Source organism: Taeniopygia guttata, chromosome 8 (genome assembly GCF_048771995.1).
Source record: "Taeniopygia guttata chromosome 8, bTaeGut7.mat, whole genome shotgun sequence".
Lineage (NCBI taxonomy): Eukaryota > Metazoa > Chordata > Aves > Passeriformes > Estrildidae > Taeniopygia > Taeniopygia guttata.
In genome coordinates, this window is record NC_133033.1 from 28,495,830 (window position 1) to 28,512,280 (window position 16,451).

Genomic DNA, 16,451 nt, shown 5'->3' on the forward strand with positions numbered 1-16,451 from the left:
GGGCAGATGCCAGTGCAACCCTTGAAAGAAAAGCTGTTGGCATCAGAACCACCACAGCAAGAGATAATTTCCCCATGAGTTGCACTTCTCGTGTGGATTTACTTTGTAAATGGAGAGATGGTTTCCAAAAGCACAAAACGTGGCTTTGCTGTTACAGCTGTGGGCATGTGCTGATACATGGAGGGGTATTTCTAAGTTGGGATAATGATCATGTTGATTATAGTAATGCTGCTGAGAAACAGGGCAAATGTGAAAGGTAGGGGAAAAAGGAGGGAAGAGTAATGTATATATGGGAAGCTTATGGTTTTGGTACTGTTATTTTCCTGCTTGAGTTATTTTTATCTAGAGTTCTCTGACTAGCAAAGCTACTTTTGCTTCATAAATGAGTCTGACTTTACTCAGAGTCTGAAGGGGAAAAAAGTGTGAATTTCAAGAAAGTGTTATGCACAATATCAGGAAGCAGCTTACAGGAAATTCAGTGTCGTATTTAGTTGCAAAATGTCTCCATACCTCAAAAATAAACAAACACCTCCGGTTATGGGCTGAGTTTTTTTGAGTCATACTAGTCTTTCTTAGCTGACGCACTTTTTCAGCTGAGTATGGTTTTGCCCTTATTAGAAAATCATAGGGGAAAAAAAACAACCTAAAACCAGTTTTTAAAATGCTTTTTTCCTCAGAGAACATTAATTCTGATTGTAAAAAGTTTGTCATTAAATGCAAAGGAGGCTGCCAGTTAAGAACCCTCATTAACTTAAAAGAACTGTATATTATTAAATGAAGTGAAAACCACATAAGGGTGAAGTGCACCACATGGCTCTTTGAAACTATGTGCAAATAGGAGAAAATGAGTCCTTCCCTCAATGAGCAAGTGTCCTTGCTTCTGTACTACTTCTCCATGTCCTGAAAGCCTGCAGAAAGTGAAACCTGTAAAGGAAAACATGAGAACTTGGGTGTGGAGACAACAAACCTTTAGTGACCCCTGTAGTCTTGCTCCATCCCACAGAAATTATAACTCTTGTTATGATTTCTGGCACCTGTCAGTAGCTAATTACCCTGTCTTGCTCCCAAGCACAGAGGGTATAATGATCATGAGTATACAATCTCCAAGGGATTATTCCAGCATCATAAATTTAGCTTGACTTACAGGATTTAGGTGGATGTCTGCTGTCAGCTAGGGATGACTTCTGCAACTCCCCTGGAAGAGACCTTGGTCACTCTACCACAAGCAATAGACTGTGATTCTGTTAGGTTTTGTGGTAGACTGTCTCCCCAATCAACTCTTTGCAATGCAGTTGTGGTGGTTCCCTCTCTGAACCTCTTACGGGCTCTGAGTAGCATTGGGAAAAGTGATTGAGGCAGTGTTGTGGCCTTTCTTGTGCCATCTTTCTCCTGTGTGGATGGCATTTTCAGAAAACCCTGTGTGTGTGAAGGAATCTTCCTTCCAGGGAAACCCCAGAAAGAGAGAATGCATTTGGCTCCCGTGCCTCTAGCACAGCTTAATGGAATGGGCTTTCTGAGAATTCCCTTGGTTATGGTGCAGCTGAAGTTATCCGTGCAGCAGTGGATTTAGGTGATGGCTTCTCAGGGCCGTTGTCTTTCTAGGATTAGGTCAGTGAGGAAATAAAAATGATCTCATTAAGGAAGCAGCAGCTTGGCTGTTTGGACAATGAAGGTTAGAACCTTTATGGAACTCAACTGTCCTGTCTGAAATGCACAGTGCAAGTTTCTATGACTCCTCTCTGTCATCTCAGTAGCAATTTTTGTTAAAGAAGCTTTTTTTTTTTTTTTTTCCTGAATGGACTCCAATACTCCAATCCCTTCCCTGCATCTTCAATTAGAGACCAAGAGGGTGAGGAAAGAACTGAAACACTACACATCCAGTGTGGAGACATGAGAGGTGACACTGAGGCAGGGCTCAAACCAGGGGGGTTGGATAGAGGACTTCTGCAGTAATTTGGAGAGAAAGATGATATTTTTTCAAGGTTAAACTGCAGTTGGTGCTGACAGGAGTAAACAATAAAACATCAGTTATTCAGCAGTAAGGAAACGCATGAGTGCAGGTCCATGCTTTACACCCCATGTTACAGGGGTTTGTAACATTCTAAATCATCTCTAAGGTAAGTAAAGAGGGGAGAGCTGAGCAGGCAGCTCTTTTGGAGTCTGTCCTGATAAATGTTATAGCTCAACAGGGATAAACTGTGAGAATAAACACTTCAGGAAAACAAAAGCTTCCAATGAGATCATGAGGTTAGAGGACATAGTGTACTGCTTAAAAAAACCAAAAGCCCAAATACCCATACCTGTAAGGAAACATCAACCAAAAATGAAAGGATGTTAAGTTTTCTAAGAATACCTGACAGTGTAGATGTGCTGTCTTTGTAACAGTCTCTGCTTTCAAATACTTGTCAACTATTCTTGGGGAAGATTGTCTGCAGTTTTAGTCTTTATTTAATCTTTGTTCTGTGGGTGATGCTCACTAGTGTTTGTTAGGATGGTTTGTGCTTCATGGCACAGAGAAAGCAGTCCCATTCCTTGCTAGAAAAATTAAGATGTTGTACTGCATCTGATCAAGATAAGTTTTGTGTAAAGTAATATTGAAGCAACCTTTATTGAAAGAGATTTTGTCCCAGTTCCTTTTGGTAACCATCTGCCTCTTGTAATTCCCTGACAGGTGGTAGGCTGGACTACATTTTTTTTAAAAATACTCTTTTTTTGCTGCTTGCTTCTACCTTTTGTGATGCTGTTTGCCTTCAGTCTTATTTCCTGCTCCTTAAACAGAGCTCACTGCTCCTTTTCTGTTGAAGCGCCTGCCTTCTCATTCTCATTTTGCTGTTTTTTCCGGAAAGATAACATCTTGCCTTTCAAAAACAATGATGTGAAATTCCTGCTGTCACCAGTGTTTTTGTCACCTTCAAAGTTCTCGTATTTCATATGTTTACAGTGATTATCAATCTCATAAATTTGTGACTGGCATGGCACTCTCGGGTGTGTTGGGGTGAAACTGCCCCAGATCTTTCCTGTTGCTGAATGTTAACTGATTGCTGGTTTGTTTGAAGATGACTTTATCTTGTCCCAGGATACTGCCTTTGTTAGAACCAGTGTTTGTTGGGTCTTTTCAAAGCACAGTGGTGCAGATGTGTAACAAAGCTCTGCCTTTCCTTGGAAACAGTCCTGGGTTCTTTTGTGAGAGTGTGAAGTCTATTCCTCTGTGCCTGACTTGACAGGGAATTTGGTGGAAGTGTGGTTTGAGTCAAAGTTAGCCAAAAATCTTGGCTAATATCAGGATAAAGTGCCATGTGAGGACTGTTTATGCTGCCGTTCTTCAGACTCATTGTGGAGGAGGAAAATCATTACCTTCTCTCCCTGCCCACAGACCTCTTCCCTTTCTCTTGAGCTGGCTCTGGGATTTGTTGGACTGTGCCACTTTAACTCACTAATCTAATCTAGTAACAAATCCTGTCCAGCTGCCTTTTTTTTTCCATTTCTTGCATTTGGGTTTTTTTTGTGGTTTTTTTGTGGTTTTTTTTTTTTTTGTTTTGTTTTGTTTTGTTTTGTTTTTCCCCCTGGGATCAGGAATGAAAAGTCACAGAGCAGTCTCACGATGACTGGAGGCAGAGGGAGGAGATGGCAGTCCAGGGCTGAAAGTGATATGGAAGATTAGGGTGTCCTTCCACACACATGGGGAAACATCTGAGCATCTGAGAATTTAAAGGCTACTCAGTCATTCTAGCTACAATTAATCTGAAGAAACAAAGCTTGGTTTAAAATGCACCTGTTGATTCTGTTGACCTAACCTGTGCAGCTTTGGGTCTAAAAAGATGTCTTAGATGCCTAAGTGATTACCAATACTACATGCTGTAAAAGCTTAATTTTTTCTTGTATGTCTAAGAGGGACTCCTGCTCCCCTAGAAAGTCTGCATTGTTTTAGAGGCTCACCATGAATTTGTTTTTGGCCCAAATCATGTTTCAGGAGCAGTGCACAACACAGATAAAGATTTGTGCCCTCCGTGGAGTTAAGTCTTTTGCACAGTTTGCTGCATCAGAAGCTGTGGGATGAGTCTCTGGGTTTGGGGGACCCTGTGCCACTCTCGAGTGGGTTCTGGAAGATCTACATTATCACACTTCAGTTGCAGGCTTGGCCTGCTCGTTCCCTTTATTATTCCTACCCCTGTGGCTGGGAAGGCGAGGCTCCCATGGCAGTTATATTTATTTAGGTTTTGTTTTCCCCTGAAAAGAGGGCTCCAGTGAACTGTATACTTTAAAATCTAGGTGACCTTTGTCTCTAAGGGAAGCACAGTGTGCCAACAGCTGACTCCACCAAAGAACTCCAGCACTGAGAGCTAGCTTAAGCAGCAAATGTTTGTCTCGAGCAGAAAAGCTCTTCAGGCAGCAGGGCTGTGCTTTTTAATTAAAATAGCTGTTAGCTTGGTCATATGCTCCTGAACACTAGCACAAGGGTTACTTTTTCTGCAGAGCTTTAGGCAGGAATTTTCAAAGTCGGGCGTTAAGGGTTCAATTCCTATTTAATTAGAGTAATATTTGCTCCCTGCCTTGGTTTTCTTTTAAAGTCCCAGTCTTAAACTCCGGGCAGACGTGACTTTTCTAAGAGGGAGGATAAACATCAAAAGGCTAATATGTAACATTTTAATGTAAGATCATGTGCTCCAGTATTTTGTATATTAAAACTTTACCAAATATCACTTTCCTCAGGTTTTGTGTTACCACAGTACACAGTGACAAGTCGTGTTAGTTTAGTGTTCCAAAAAATGCTGCCTTCTTGGAATACTTAGAGGGTCAAAATGTAGAGGAATTAACTCTGACAATAGGTGACAGGGATGATAAATATTGAACATGCCAGTCTCCTAAATAATTAAATATACATCCTTGCTATTTTACGGAGAGTGTTGATGATTATGTGACAGAGAGCCTTGTCAGGGCTGTTCTCTTTCCCCTCCTGGTGATCCCAGGTGACACCCCAAGACCTTTGTGTGAGCTCAGGGAGGCTGGGTCACGCTCCCATGAGAAGTGCAGTCATCTTGCCCAGCAGTGCAGCAGTGATCAGCTTCCTGGTGCTTTTCCAGGCTTTACTGAAAAGCAGAGTGGCCTCTTTGGTACTGGCTGGGATCTGTCTATGCCAAGCTTGATCAGTTGGCTGGTGTCACTGCAGTGGTATCTCCAAGAGACAGCTCTGACAGAGGCCAAGAGGGATCATGATTTGTTTTCTTCCATCTTTGAACTGGCAGATACAAAGGGAGCAGGGAGCACGTGGCAGCCTCCAGAGCTGGCAGCTCCAAGTTTGAGTGTACAAATGATTCAAAGTGCTGGACACAAACAGACTTTATCCTGTATGTTGTTTGTTTCTCTTGTGGCCCTTGATCTCAGTGTCGTGCAGAGGGGATGGATTCCAGAGGCATTAAAAGTTACACCCTTAGTCCTTTATCCGGCATGGATTCTGGAACACCTACCACAACCTCCTGTTTGCTTGGTGCTGCTTTTCACTTCCAGGCCTTGGGTGGGAGGCAGCAGTAATAAAACACCTGAGGTGTGAACAGCTGAGCTGATGTGATGACAGAATGGCAGCATCCAACACTGCCGCCTCTTCCCTCACGCCTTTGGTGGCTTTCCAGCTCGGGAAATACTCTTAGCAGTCAGATGTGCCAAATGATCTCTTATGGAGATGTCCCTGGGTTTTCAGTACCTCTTTTATGTGCTTGGCACTACAACAAGATGGGTCAGACCCCTCTGGTGAGGCTGGGTTGGTGGATGTCTGCTCTGAGACCAGACTAATAGGTAACAGTTGTTACGTCTCCAGCTGATTTGTTTCTGGCAGTTTCTGTCCCTTCCCTTGTACTTAAAATGAGGTGATTTGTCTTTGGGTAATTACTGAAGATGGGTTGCTGAGATAGCTTGAGAATATGGAGCTTTCATTGTAAGTTTTGGCTCCAGCTGTTGAAATTTTTTTTGCCTTACAGATCTTTTCACTTGTTTGGTATTTCCCTGATTCACTAGATTTTCCAGAGTAGGTAAAGAGAAGGACAGAGCAGAGAGTAGCTTGGTGATATGTATTTCCTGTGGGTTACTTCTCTGTCCTGCTGCTGTCCCCAGTCATTTCACCTGCCACCACCATATTAAACCAGTCCATCATTAGTGCATCACTTTTAATGAATTTTTGATGAATTGTGTTCTGGTCACTTATATTACTGCCTCTGAAGAGCTTGGTCAGGACTGCTGACTGTACCCAGTAGTCTGTGGGGAGTGATTTAGGGCAGTATTTAATGGATCAGGCCGTGCATAAGTCTCTTAAAGCCCAGAGTTTTGTATTTGGGGCTTGTAAAATCCCTTGTAAAAGCCCATTAGTTCCACTGCATGCTTCCCAGTGTGGTTATGAAATTAAACTCTTTTCTCTACCATATTAGCCTAAAATAAACACAGATGCTTGCTCTGCTCATTACAATTATAGATTTGTCTTCAAATGTTCAAATTCTGTATTAAGCTATTAAATTTTATGATTTCTTTGATTGTATTTGACATCTATTTGAGATCTAATAAAAGCAAAAACAAAACCCCAGCACCTGAGGTTTGGGAATAGCGGCTGCTGCTGCTCTGGAAGAAAGATGTTGTGAGATCCTAGGGAAGGAGCACATTTTTGAGAGCTGTGATGCATGTTGTTTAGAAAACTCCTGCAAGGGGAAAATAGCTGGCTTCAGTACATTTTTGCTGGGGGAACAACTGTAAAACTTAAGTAGGGAAGACCTTTACTGAGCACACAACTCTGGCAGGTGCAAACAGTGCAGTCCATGGAATTCGGTGTGCCCCTGAAGCCATCCTTGGAAATGAGAGTATGAGTCTCATTTGTTGGATTGCCTGCAGGGAACTGTGGAGGTGGCTTTGTTGAAGGGTCTAGAATTTGCATGTGATCTGGGCATCACACTTGAGATCCCTTTCGGTATTGCCTCTTTATTGCTCAGGACATTTTGGTCTGGATAAAGACTCTCTCCTTCAGAGAAGTTTGCAGTTCTTTGCTTTGAGATACCTAGTGTTAATAAAGCAAATTACGTGAACAATCAAATATTTTCTTTTGTAGACTTTGCCTTGTGCTGTATCTTCTCTGCAAAAACTGATGTATTATATTCTTTATTAGGTCTCTTTCTCCCTTTGTGAGTCGCAATTCCTTTATAAGTCTCCTTTGAAGTTCTTCTCTCCAGTAATGTGTCAGGCTATGAACTCTACCTCCTTTTTTTTTATTCAGAGATGGTGGCTTCAGTACTGCAAAATGTATTCCTGACAGAGGCTGTGCCATCACCATTGCACAACGAGTGTTTGCATTAGCTATTGTTCCTTGCAGTCAAATGTCTGCTCAGAGGTGTTTATTTTGCTGATTAAAGCTGTGATTGAGCAGAGGTCCCTGCTGAGCTCTTCTAGGGAAGCTGATGTTTCCTCAAGGAGCGCCTAACCCAAACCTTCTGCAGCAAGTCTGTTTGCCTTTGTATTTTGCTTGGCATTTGTGCCTCGAGCCTCGCCTGCTGTTGCACTGTCCAGCAGCCTCACTTGGTTGAATCTGTCTGAAATCCCTGGCTTCCTCTTGGAAAATATAAATGTTATTTTGTTAAAGCACCACTGCCTACTGTTTCATCACCTTCTAGGTCATTAATTAGACACTACAGTGCCTGTATGTGTTAAATGTTGCTGAACTTATTTCAAGGAGTATGGGTAGTTCTGTGGGTTAAAGAATGATTTTATGAATACACATTTCAAAAACATGGGAGCTAAAGTATTTTTCATAGATACTGTTTTGCTGGAAGGCTCAATGGTTCCATGCAATTTTTCCCTTTCTGTTTGCTGAGGAGGCTCACCCAGGAGCATGAGGAAACTGGGCTTTGGGCTGCTGGATGCATGTTGGGTTACACTGTCAATGCAGACACTTTTCTTGCATTGCAAGAACTGGACAGAGGAGTGTCCTTCTCCAGCAAGCTGTGGCCTGCCAGCTGGCATCCTGAATATACACATGTGAGGTTAGAGAGGAGGAGAAACTTCATGGTTCTTTGGAGTGTGGCACTGATGACCTTCTGCCACTATTAGATTTGGTCATTTATACAAATACTGTTCCTTATCTCTTAGCCCCTTCTTGAGTCTTGATAAAATGCTGTTCACCTTCTCACTTAGTAGTCCTTTGTAACTTGGATTAAAAATGCAAACAGTTCTAATGAGCCATGCTTTTTTGAGCTACCCTGGTTGTATTCAAAACCCATACAGCAATCTTTGGAATACTGTGTGAATTAAACTACTCTTTCAAAGAGTTTTTGTCTAGATCTGGTTTATAGCTCCCAGGCAGACCGTTCAGGAGGGCTAATGACCTCTTCCCTGTCTGCTGTGTCTGAGGTAAGTGACAAACTTCTTGAGCTACTGAGTTGGATGATGGCATAAAAGCTTCTTGACACCTGATGCTCCCCTTCCAGTGAGTCTCTGAAGACCCTGAGCACAGTTTGTGATTCTCACAAACTGTGAGTAGCACTGAACTTGTAAGATATTCTGACTTCCAGTTCAGTCTGAGCCCAGTACTGGGGTGGTTGTGATTTTGAGAGAAATGGAATATTATCATCTCCTCCCAGCTCAGTTTTCAAGGAACTGACTTTTTTTTCTTTTTCAAGGCACAGGAAAATATTTGCACCCTTTGCCCTACAAAATGTTTTTAGTGATTAAAATGTATTAGATCTGCTGTCAGGAGCTTTAGCCTCTGATACTCCAGCTGTGCATCAGCAGACTTTCCTGCTGTTAAGAGGCCAAGAAAATGTTCTCCTTTTTAGAAAGTCTGTTCTGCCAAAGATGAAGTCCTCTGCTGGAACTGTCTGAAGGTCCTGCATTCAGCTGCAGGATCAATGCAGCTGGAATTGAGGTTAATGCAAGCCCTCTAAGGTTTGGTAGGATCAGCTTTTGGGTGATGTCTGGTGCTGCTTTCCAGGGTGACTGTTTCACTGACTGCTTTGTTCAAGCTAATTGCTCCTCACTTTTGGTGTAGCATTGTTCTAATTTTGTGTGCCTCTTTACCTGTATAAATCAGGTTTTATTTCCTTTCTAACATAAAGAAGGAGAAGGGCTGGCTGTTTCTCATCAATGAGATCTGGTACAACTACTTGAGGGAGGCCTTGAACCCTGTGTCTGCCAGAGGACAGGCTCCTGGAGTTCCTTGCAGTTCCTGAGGCTCTGAAAGTGGGAGCAATCAAAGCAGCAAACATGTCTGACTTACTCCATATGGCTTTTCTGAGGGGAAATATGCAGGAAGTAACTTAGTTTCATAGTGGGCAAAAAGTGCTAAGAGTTGAATGCTGTTCCCTTTTTCTACTTCTAGTTTTCAATTTTGAAATACCACATGGACTAGCTGTTTACTTTGTACAAGGTCACTTAGAACCTGAGTCGGCATTTTACTGATTTCTCAGGCTCTGCAAATATCAAGGTCAGGCTAGGTTTTCATTACCTTCTTGGAGTAAGCTGTGTTTCCTTTCTTGCTGTCTTTTATGTGTATGTTTCCACATTTCCATCAAAATATTGTGCTGTAAGTATATTCCCACTTCGCTAGTTCAGCCTATGTTACTATGTGTCTTTTAGAAATGCAATTGAAACTAGTGAGAGCACAAGGAAAGAAATACCTACACAGAGGTTCAGCTAGATGAATTAACATTCAGTAGCTGTAGGATTCAGAAGTGACTTGGGTTATGGACATGTGTATTACACTGTGCAGTTTGTACAATCCATAATGGACTTTGCCCTTGGAAGTTGAATTTCTGTTCTGTGAATAACTTGATTCTTCCTAAAACTTTTAACAAACAGTAAACAAGCTTGCCAAGTACATGGCTAGAAATAAATCTATTTCTTTTGTTACAATTCAGTCAAAGCAGCATCCCATAAGTTAATTGTTTCAGAGAATGCATCTCATTTGATTTTAAATCTAACTAACCTGGCAGAGAGAAGTCTTCAATTAGGAACAAGGTCTTTTCATTAAAATACTCAATAGTAAAATACAATAGTTAATTTCTCAGTTATGCCTCTTAGTATATTGAATTGGATTTCCTTTTTTTTTTTAAACAAACTACATTAAGCAGGAGCTCTGATTCATATTCATAATTAAACACAAATACAATTGTATTGAAAAACTGGAATTAGAAATTGAAGAAGCCAAGTGAAAACCAGATTCAAGGAGCTCAAATGTGGTATGTCTTTAAAATACAGTTCAAGTGCTTGAAGAAGTTTAAGCTCTGTATTCTTCTCTTGTGGAGGCATTGATAGACCTTTTAAAAGTTTGTTTTAGTTTAGGGCTACAGAAAAATGGAATAGCTGAGGACATAAGGTTATTGCAAGGAAATCAATGATGATACTTGGTACTGTCCTTTCTAGAAATGGAGAGTGAGTACTAGGAAAAAATACTAAAAAAAGCCTAAGTGTTGATATTACCAGTGACACTTGAAATGGGAAGTCAGAACCAAGCCCTGATAGTTTATATGGGTGATTAGTTAGCCCATTTTTGCTAAAAAACCATCACAAACAACAATAAAAAATATACCCCAAAAGCAAAAAAAGGTGCAAATTAAAAGCATGTAATTACATGCTCAATCACCCTGGCCAAAAGCCCAGAGAACGTTGCATTTCGCGTGCGGAGTTGCGTTGCATTTCGCGTGCGGAGTTGCGTTGCATTTCACGTGCGGAGTTGCGTTGCATTTTGCGTGCGGAGTTGCGTTGCATTTCGCGTGTGGAGTTCTGTTCAGCCAGTCAAAAGGCAAATGATTTTTTTGAGAGGCAGCACACTGTGGGGTGGTGTGGCTGAAAACCTCTTCACACTTTGGTGGCAGCAGCTCAGCCTGGCTGAGCCAAAAGGATGTGAGCGCTGCGAGGGTTCCTCAGAGAGGGAGTCCTTTGATCTGGGCTGGGCCCCCTCCAAGAACAGAAGGAAAATCACTGTTATAATAAGCAAATAACGTCTTGATTATGTTTTCCTGAAGGGAGTCGATTGTGTTGAGCTGTGAGATACGCGTGACTGCTCAGAACCAGCCCCAGCTCTGACTTTCCAGAGTGGCCACTGATAAGCCAACACTGAAAGCTCCCAAACAGACCACTTCTAGTGTGGCAAATTCATGGTTTGTTTGTTCATAATGCACAGAGGTATTTTACAGATAACAATAGAAAGGGATCAAGTTCGCCCCTACTCTTTCTCTAAGCAAACCAGGAATTGAAGATTAATTCTCAGAACTCTACTGTAATTGTCATTACTGTCAAAATTTTGTAATGGTTTTCTGAATGATAAAATTATTGTTGTGAAGTAGTCCTATGAAAGAATGGAACATATTCACAGAACACAGTTGTGCAACTTATTATTTTAATAATAATTTTATTTCCTTGCTCTTAAGTGGGAAAAAAAAAATCCAAGTCTCATGGGATCAAAGGCTAGGATTTATCTAAGTACTTTGAAAACAGAAAGAGTAATGAGGATAGTAGATGGAGATGGTTAAGTTTGGACATTTTTAGATTCCTGCTCGGGATAAATGTTTCAGTTTGGTGTATTGGAGGAGGGTGTGTCTGTGCTCTCGCTTCATTAGTTCTGTGCCATTAATAAACAATGTGACTTATCAACATCTAGTAAGTATTTTTTATTTGGCAAGCCTGAATAAACTGGAGCCCAGGTGCATTGGCAGAGAAGACCTGTGGCCTACTCTTGGATTTCTTATTCTTGGAATACCAGGGGAACTCCAAGCAAATGTAAATGTGTAGTAGATAGAGTAGCTGAGGAAGAGAAATCTTGTGGTAGAAGCACATTTACTGGAGAGTCTTGACCCAAATAACAGAAAGCTGCTGGAAGCTCCAGTGATAGAGGAGATGGTGTCAGCTGGGGAAGAGGGGAAGGTCACATCAAACAAATCAAATCTCACTCTCTGATAAAGGGCCATCTTCTGATGCTGTGTGCATCCTATCAGTGTTTTAGGGAGGGTGGCAAAAGCAAGTTACCAAGAAGTGTTAAAAAAAAAAAATAAAAGGCAAGCTTTCAGTGCTTAGAGTTTTTAATGTAACTGAAAGGAGAGAAATAGTTTATCAAGAAGATGATTGTGGATTGTGACCAGTACTCTGTGGTCGCACATGTGTACCCATATGCCAGCCTGGGAAGAAATGAGCTGGTGCTTGTGAGGTTTTATCTGTTCAGGAAACTCAAAATTACTTGAAACTTCAGCTAAACAATTTCGGCTAAAAGTAAACTGTACAGCTTTAATGGGGAAGATGAATAACTGTTGAAACAAAATATTATTGCAAGTGGTTGGTTCTCCAGATTTTGATGTCAAAGCAAGATGGATTTCAGCAAAAAAATACTTCAGTAAATGTGAATTGCAAAGCTTTCCATAGATGTGACTGTAAAGTTCAGCATCCTCTGAAAATTATTTCATACTTGCTATTCTTTTGGTCCTTTTCCTTAAATTCCCCTGAGAGTGTACATTCGTTTTCTTCTCTCTAATATCTCTGGTCATAAGAACATTTTTAGATTACTTATTTTGTTACTGAAAAAAAAAAAAAAAATTGAGAGAAAACTTCTCAACAACCAAGAAACCCCCAAGTATTTGTGGTTGTCTGTACAATACCTGGGGGAAGGAAAATTAGTATTTCAGGTGGAAGTGTTTTAAGAATTCTCTTCTTCCTCACTGAGTAATCATCATTCAATAATTATACAGGAAAGAATTAAGTTCTCCTGACAAGTGTGACCTTGCTGGTGACCTGTTGATACTCCTTTGGCCAAGATTTTCTTGTCATGCCATTTTTTCTCTTAGTCCCTCTGTCTGCCCTGCAGGCACCCCTTCGTTTTTTTTGCTTCTCACCTCCTCACAGATGTATCTCCAATGTGCTGCAGGCTGCCTGCTGGCTCTCACACTGCGCAATTTTAAAGTAATTTTTTTTAAAGTCATTCTTTTAAAGTCATTTGTAGCCCAGCTCCTGCTTTGGGTTTGTTTAGGGATGCTGGTTGTCTTTGCCTGATTTGATGACAGTGTTGTGGAAGCTCTGGCACTGGAGCATGCTGGAATTGAGGAGCAGCAGTCAGGGGATGACAGCGTTCCCTTTGGTCATGTTGTCTGTGCAAGAACCTCCTTGAGTCTGAGCATCTGAGGTGCCACGAAACTTGCTTGTTTCTGTGCCCCAGGCCAATTTTGCACCGAGGATGTGGATGAATGCCAGCTGCAGCCCAATGCCTGCCAGAACGGGGGCACCTGCACCAACCACAACGGGGGCTACGCCTGCGTCTGCGTCAACGGCTGGAGCGGGGACGACTGCAGCAAGAACATCGATGACTGCTTCACTGCCTCCTGTGCCAATGGCTCCACCTGCATCGACAGGGTGGCTTCCTTCTCCTGCATCTGTCCAGAGGGAAAGGCAGGTGAGGGCACACAACGTGCACTTCCATGGAAGGTGCTTCTTGGGGTTTATGCACTCATTTATAGGGTTTATTTTACTCACTTCACCACCAAAAGGAAAAGCACCGTCCTTGAGCAAAGAGCTGTTAAACCACTCTAGCCTGAGACAAAGAAGTATTTGTGCCAGGATAGAAGAAAACCTTAATACAGTTTAGGTTGCAAGAAAAGATCTTTTCCTAGCCCTTAGCAGAATCTGTATTTACTTGAGAAGTTGCATGAGTGTGACTTGCTCTATGCCCTTTATAATAATTGTATGAATCCAGAAAGCAAATCTAGATATTTTTCTGTGATTGTGTTAGGATCTGGAGGATCTGGCATCCTTGCTAGTATAGTGGAAAATTTTCTGGTTTAGGTTAAGTGAAAGGGTATCTCCTAATTACATGGAAATAAAAGTGATCTGAATTAAAGTGAGCTTCATATGCACCTTTTCAAATGTCAGAAGAATTATCATGCTGGTTTGAGAGAATAGTTAACTGCTCCAAGGATGAGATTTTGATAATGGTCAGCCATTTTCCTGCTTCAGAAGTGCTGGAGACACATCTAAAGTAACAGATCATTTAAATATGATGTTCTATAAGCATGTGATGAATTCCCTATGGTAGTTCATGGGCTCAAGCCTGTAAGATACTGTTCAAGTTTCTCGCTGTGGAAATTTCCATCTGAAATACCAGGACACAGAATTTGTGTAAAATACAGTCTGACTGCTTCATCTCTCTATTTTAATAAACTCTTGGATGCTTCTTTAGGTCTTCTGTGCCACTTGGATGATGCCTGTGTTAGCAATCCGTGCCAGAAAGGTGCTCTTTGTGACACCAACCCTGTGAATGGAAACTACATCTGCACCTGTCCTCAAGGCCATAAGGGAGCAGACTGCACTGAGGATGTGGATGAATGTGCAATGGGTGAGTTCCTGTTTGCTCTCTGTGAGTGCAAGAAATACACATTTTGTCATAGCTTCTCCACATACACTGGACTCCTTTTGTGCCCTCCCCCTTCCATTTCAATGTCTTTAGGTGCATTTTAAACCTTGTGTGAGACCTGGGGCAAAGGGCTGAGCTGGAATGGTTGTGCATGTTTGAACTGGAATATGAAAAGCAGGGGATGCTTAACCATTCTTCCTTGAGCAAGAGTGCTTTAGCACTGTGTGGGGAGTGCCTGCAAACAGCTGTGATAATTAAGCTGTTCCTTAGAACTGCAGGGTACAATGAAAGCACCACAGTTCATGTGGGAGCTGTTGCAGCTACGGCCTGGGTAGAAATATATCAAGGCTGTTTGACAGCCAGAATATGGCTGGATCTTTTGAGAGCCTTCCAAGACTGATGACCACATGGGCTTTTAAAGCTGTAGTTCTCTGATAGCATGCTGTTGTGTTGTTTTGGGGATTAACTGGACTCTTACAGACTTACTTACAGTTTTGTGAGTGCTCAGTCATGCTTCTAGAGTGTGGTGCATGAAGGTAATGCCTAACCAGCACATGGAAGGATTGGAAAGAAGCACTTCTTTGAATTTCGTTCCTCAGTTGGCCTGGGACAAGAATGCTGTTCCTTTTTGAAAACATAAGAAGGACAAGTTTGGCTGTTTTGTGGCTGTGGCAGCGTCTTGTTGGCCTCAGGAATGAAGTAAATGTAAAATGTGATCTGGAAATAAAGCCTTGAAAACATTATTAGTTCTCTAATCCCTGCTAGCCGATACTTTTCTTTTAAGACCTGTTGTTAATAATATAAAGCAGAGTTATTCCTCTGGTCTCTGATGGTGACAGCAATCCTTCTTTTTGCCCCTGACAGGCAAGAAACTGCCACTGTTTTCTTCAGTGGCCTTTCCCCAGAAGGATGAACAATCTTTCCCCGATATTACTTGCCAGAAAGGAGTGCCTGTGAAAAGAGCAGGACTAATAAAGAATGCTGTGGCTTTCCTGCTCTGGGGAGAGGTTTTGACACACGCCTGTCTATACTTTTCTTACAGCAAACAGCAATCCGTGTGAGCACGCTGGGAAATGCGTCAACACCGAGGGCTCTTTCCACTGTGAGTGTCTGAAGGGCTACACAGGGCCTCGCTGTGAGATGGACATCAATGAGTGCCACTCCAACCCGTGCCAGAATGATGCCACCTGCCTGGATAAAATTGGAGGATTCACGTGTCTCTGTATGCCAGGTGAGGGGAGTTTCTGACAAGGACAGGACTTGCAGCAGAGGAGGAGACCAGAAGGCAGAGCTCAGGGAGGGCTGGCAGCTCTGCTGATGTGGAGCACAAAGCTGCAAAGGGCTGAGGCTAAATGGTGAGAGGGAGCCTGCTGTGGTGGCACCAGCCAGAAGGACCTGGCATTTGTGTGTGGGAGGGAGAAAGCAATTAGAGAGCTGAGAAAGAAACCAATCTCTGCATCAGTGAAGGAAGTTAGCCTTCTGAGCTGAGTATGTGTGAAAGTATTTCTTACTATACCTGGTAAAGTGCATGTGCAGAGTCTTCTCTTTGTGAAAGCAAAGCAGGTGCAACCTTTAAAAGAGCGGCTGCGTTTTGAGGTGTGCATATGATGACTTTGGATAATGGTGTTTGGGCTTTTCTTTGGTTGAAATACCCCAAATAATGTGAGCTCCCACTGAACTGAGGAAGTCACTGTAAAAAAAGCTACTTGAATGAAATTGTGCTTGTAAAATTGCATGGCCAATGTAACCAATAACCAATGTTAGTCTTGTATTTTGCACTCTGATAGAAAGTGATAAAAAAAGAAAAGGATGCAAGTTGCCAGTTGCACAGACTTATAAAGTACTAAAATTCATAAATATAAATAAATAATTGTGACCTGTGCAGGAGATCAGGTGACACTCTGATAATTACAATGAGGTTTTATTAGTGTAGTATTTATTAATATATAATATGTTTTCAAAGCTGGAACAGGAAAGACTAGTTCCAAGTGTTCCACCCTTTTTAATGTTTTTCTTGTACTCTGCCAATAGCTAAAAACCCTTGAGTTAAAACTGTTGTGTTTGTTTCTATACCTTTTACAAATTAATTAAC

The 16,451-nt window shown here is 41.8% G+C and overlaps 1 protein-coding gene across 2 annotated transcripts in view; it reads left to right on the plus strand.

Annotated features, from left to right (window-relative positions):
• NOTCH2 (notch receptor 2) overlaps nt 1–16,451 on the plus strand; it is an 83,703-nt gene that overhangs the window by 26,470 nt on the left and 40,782 nt on the right. For both annotated transcript variants that reach the window (XM_030279763.4, XM_041717742.2), the window contains exons 6-8: nt 13,169–13,402; nt 14,186–14,341; nt 15,402–15,590. In XM_030279763.4, coding sequence (XP_030135623.2) covers nt 13,169–13,402; nt 14,186–14,341; nt 15,402–15,590 — 579 coding nt within the window. The remainder of the gene's footprint in view (nt 1–13,168; nt 13,403–14,185; nt 14,342–15,401; nt 15,591–16,451) is intronic.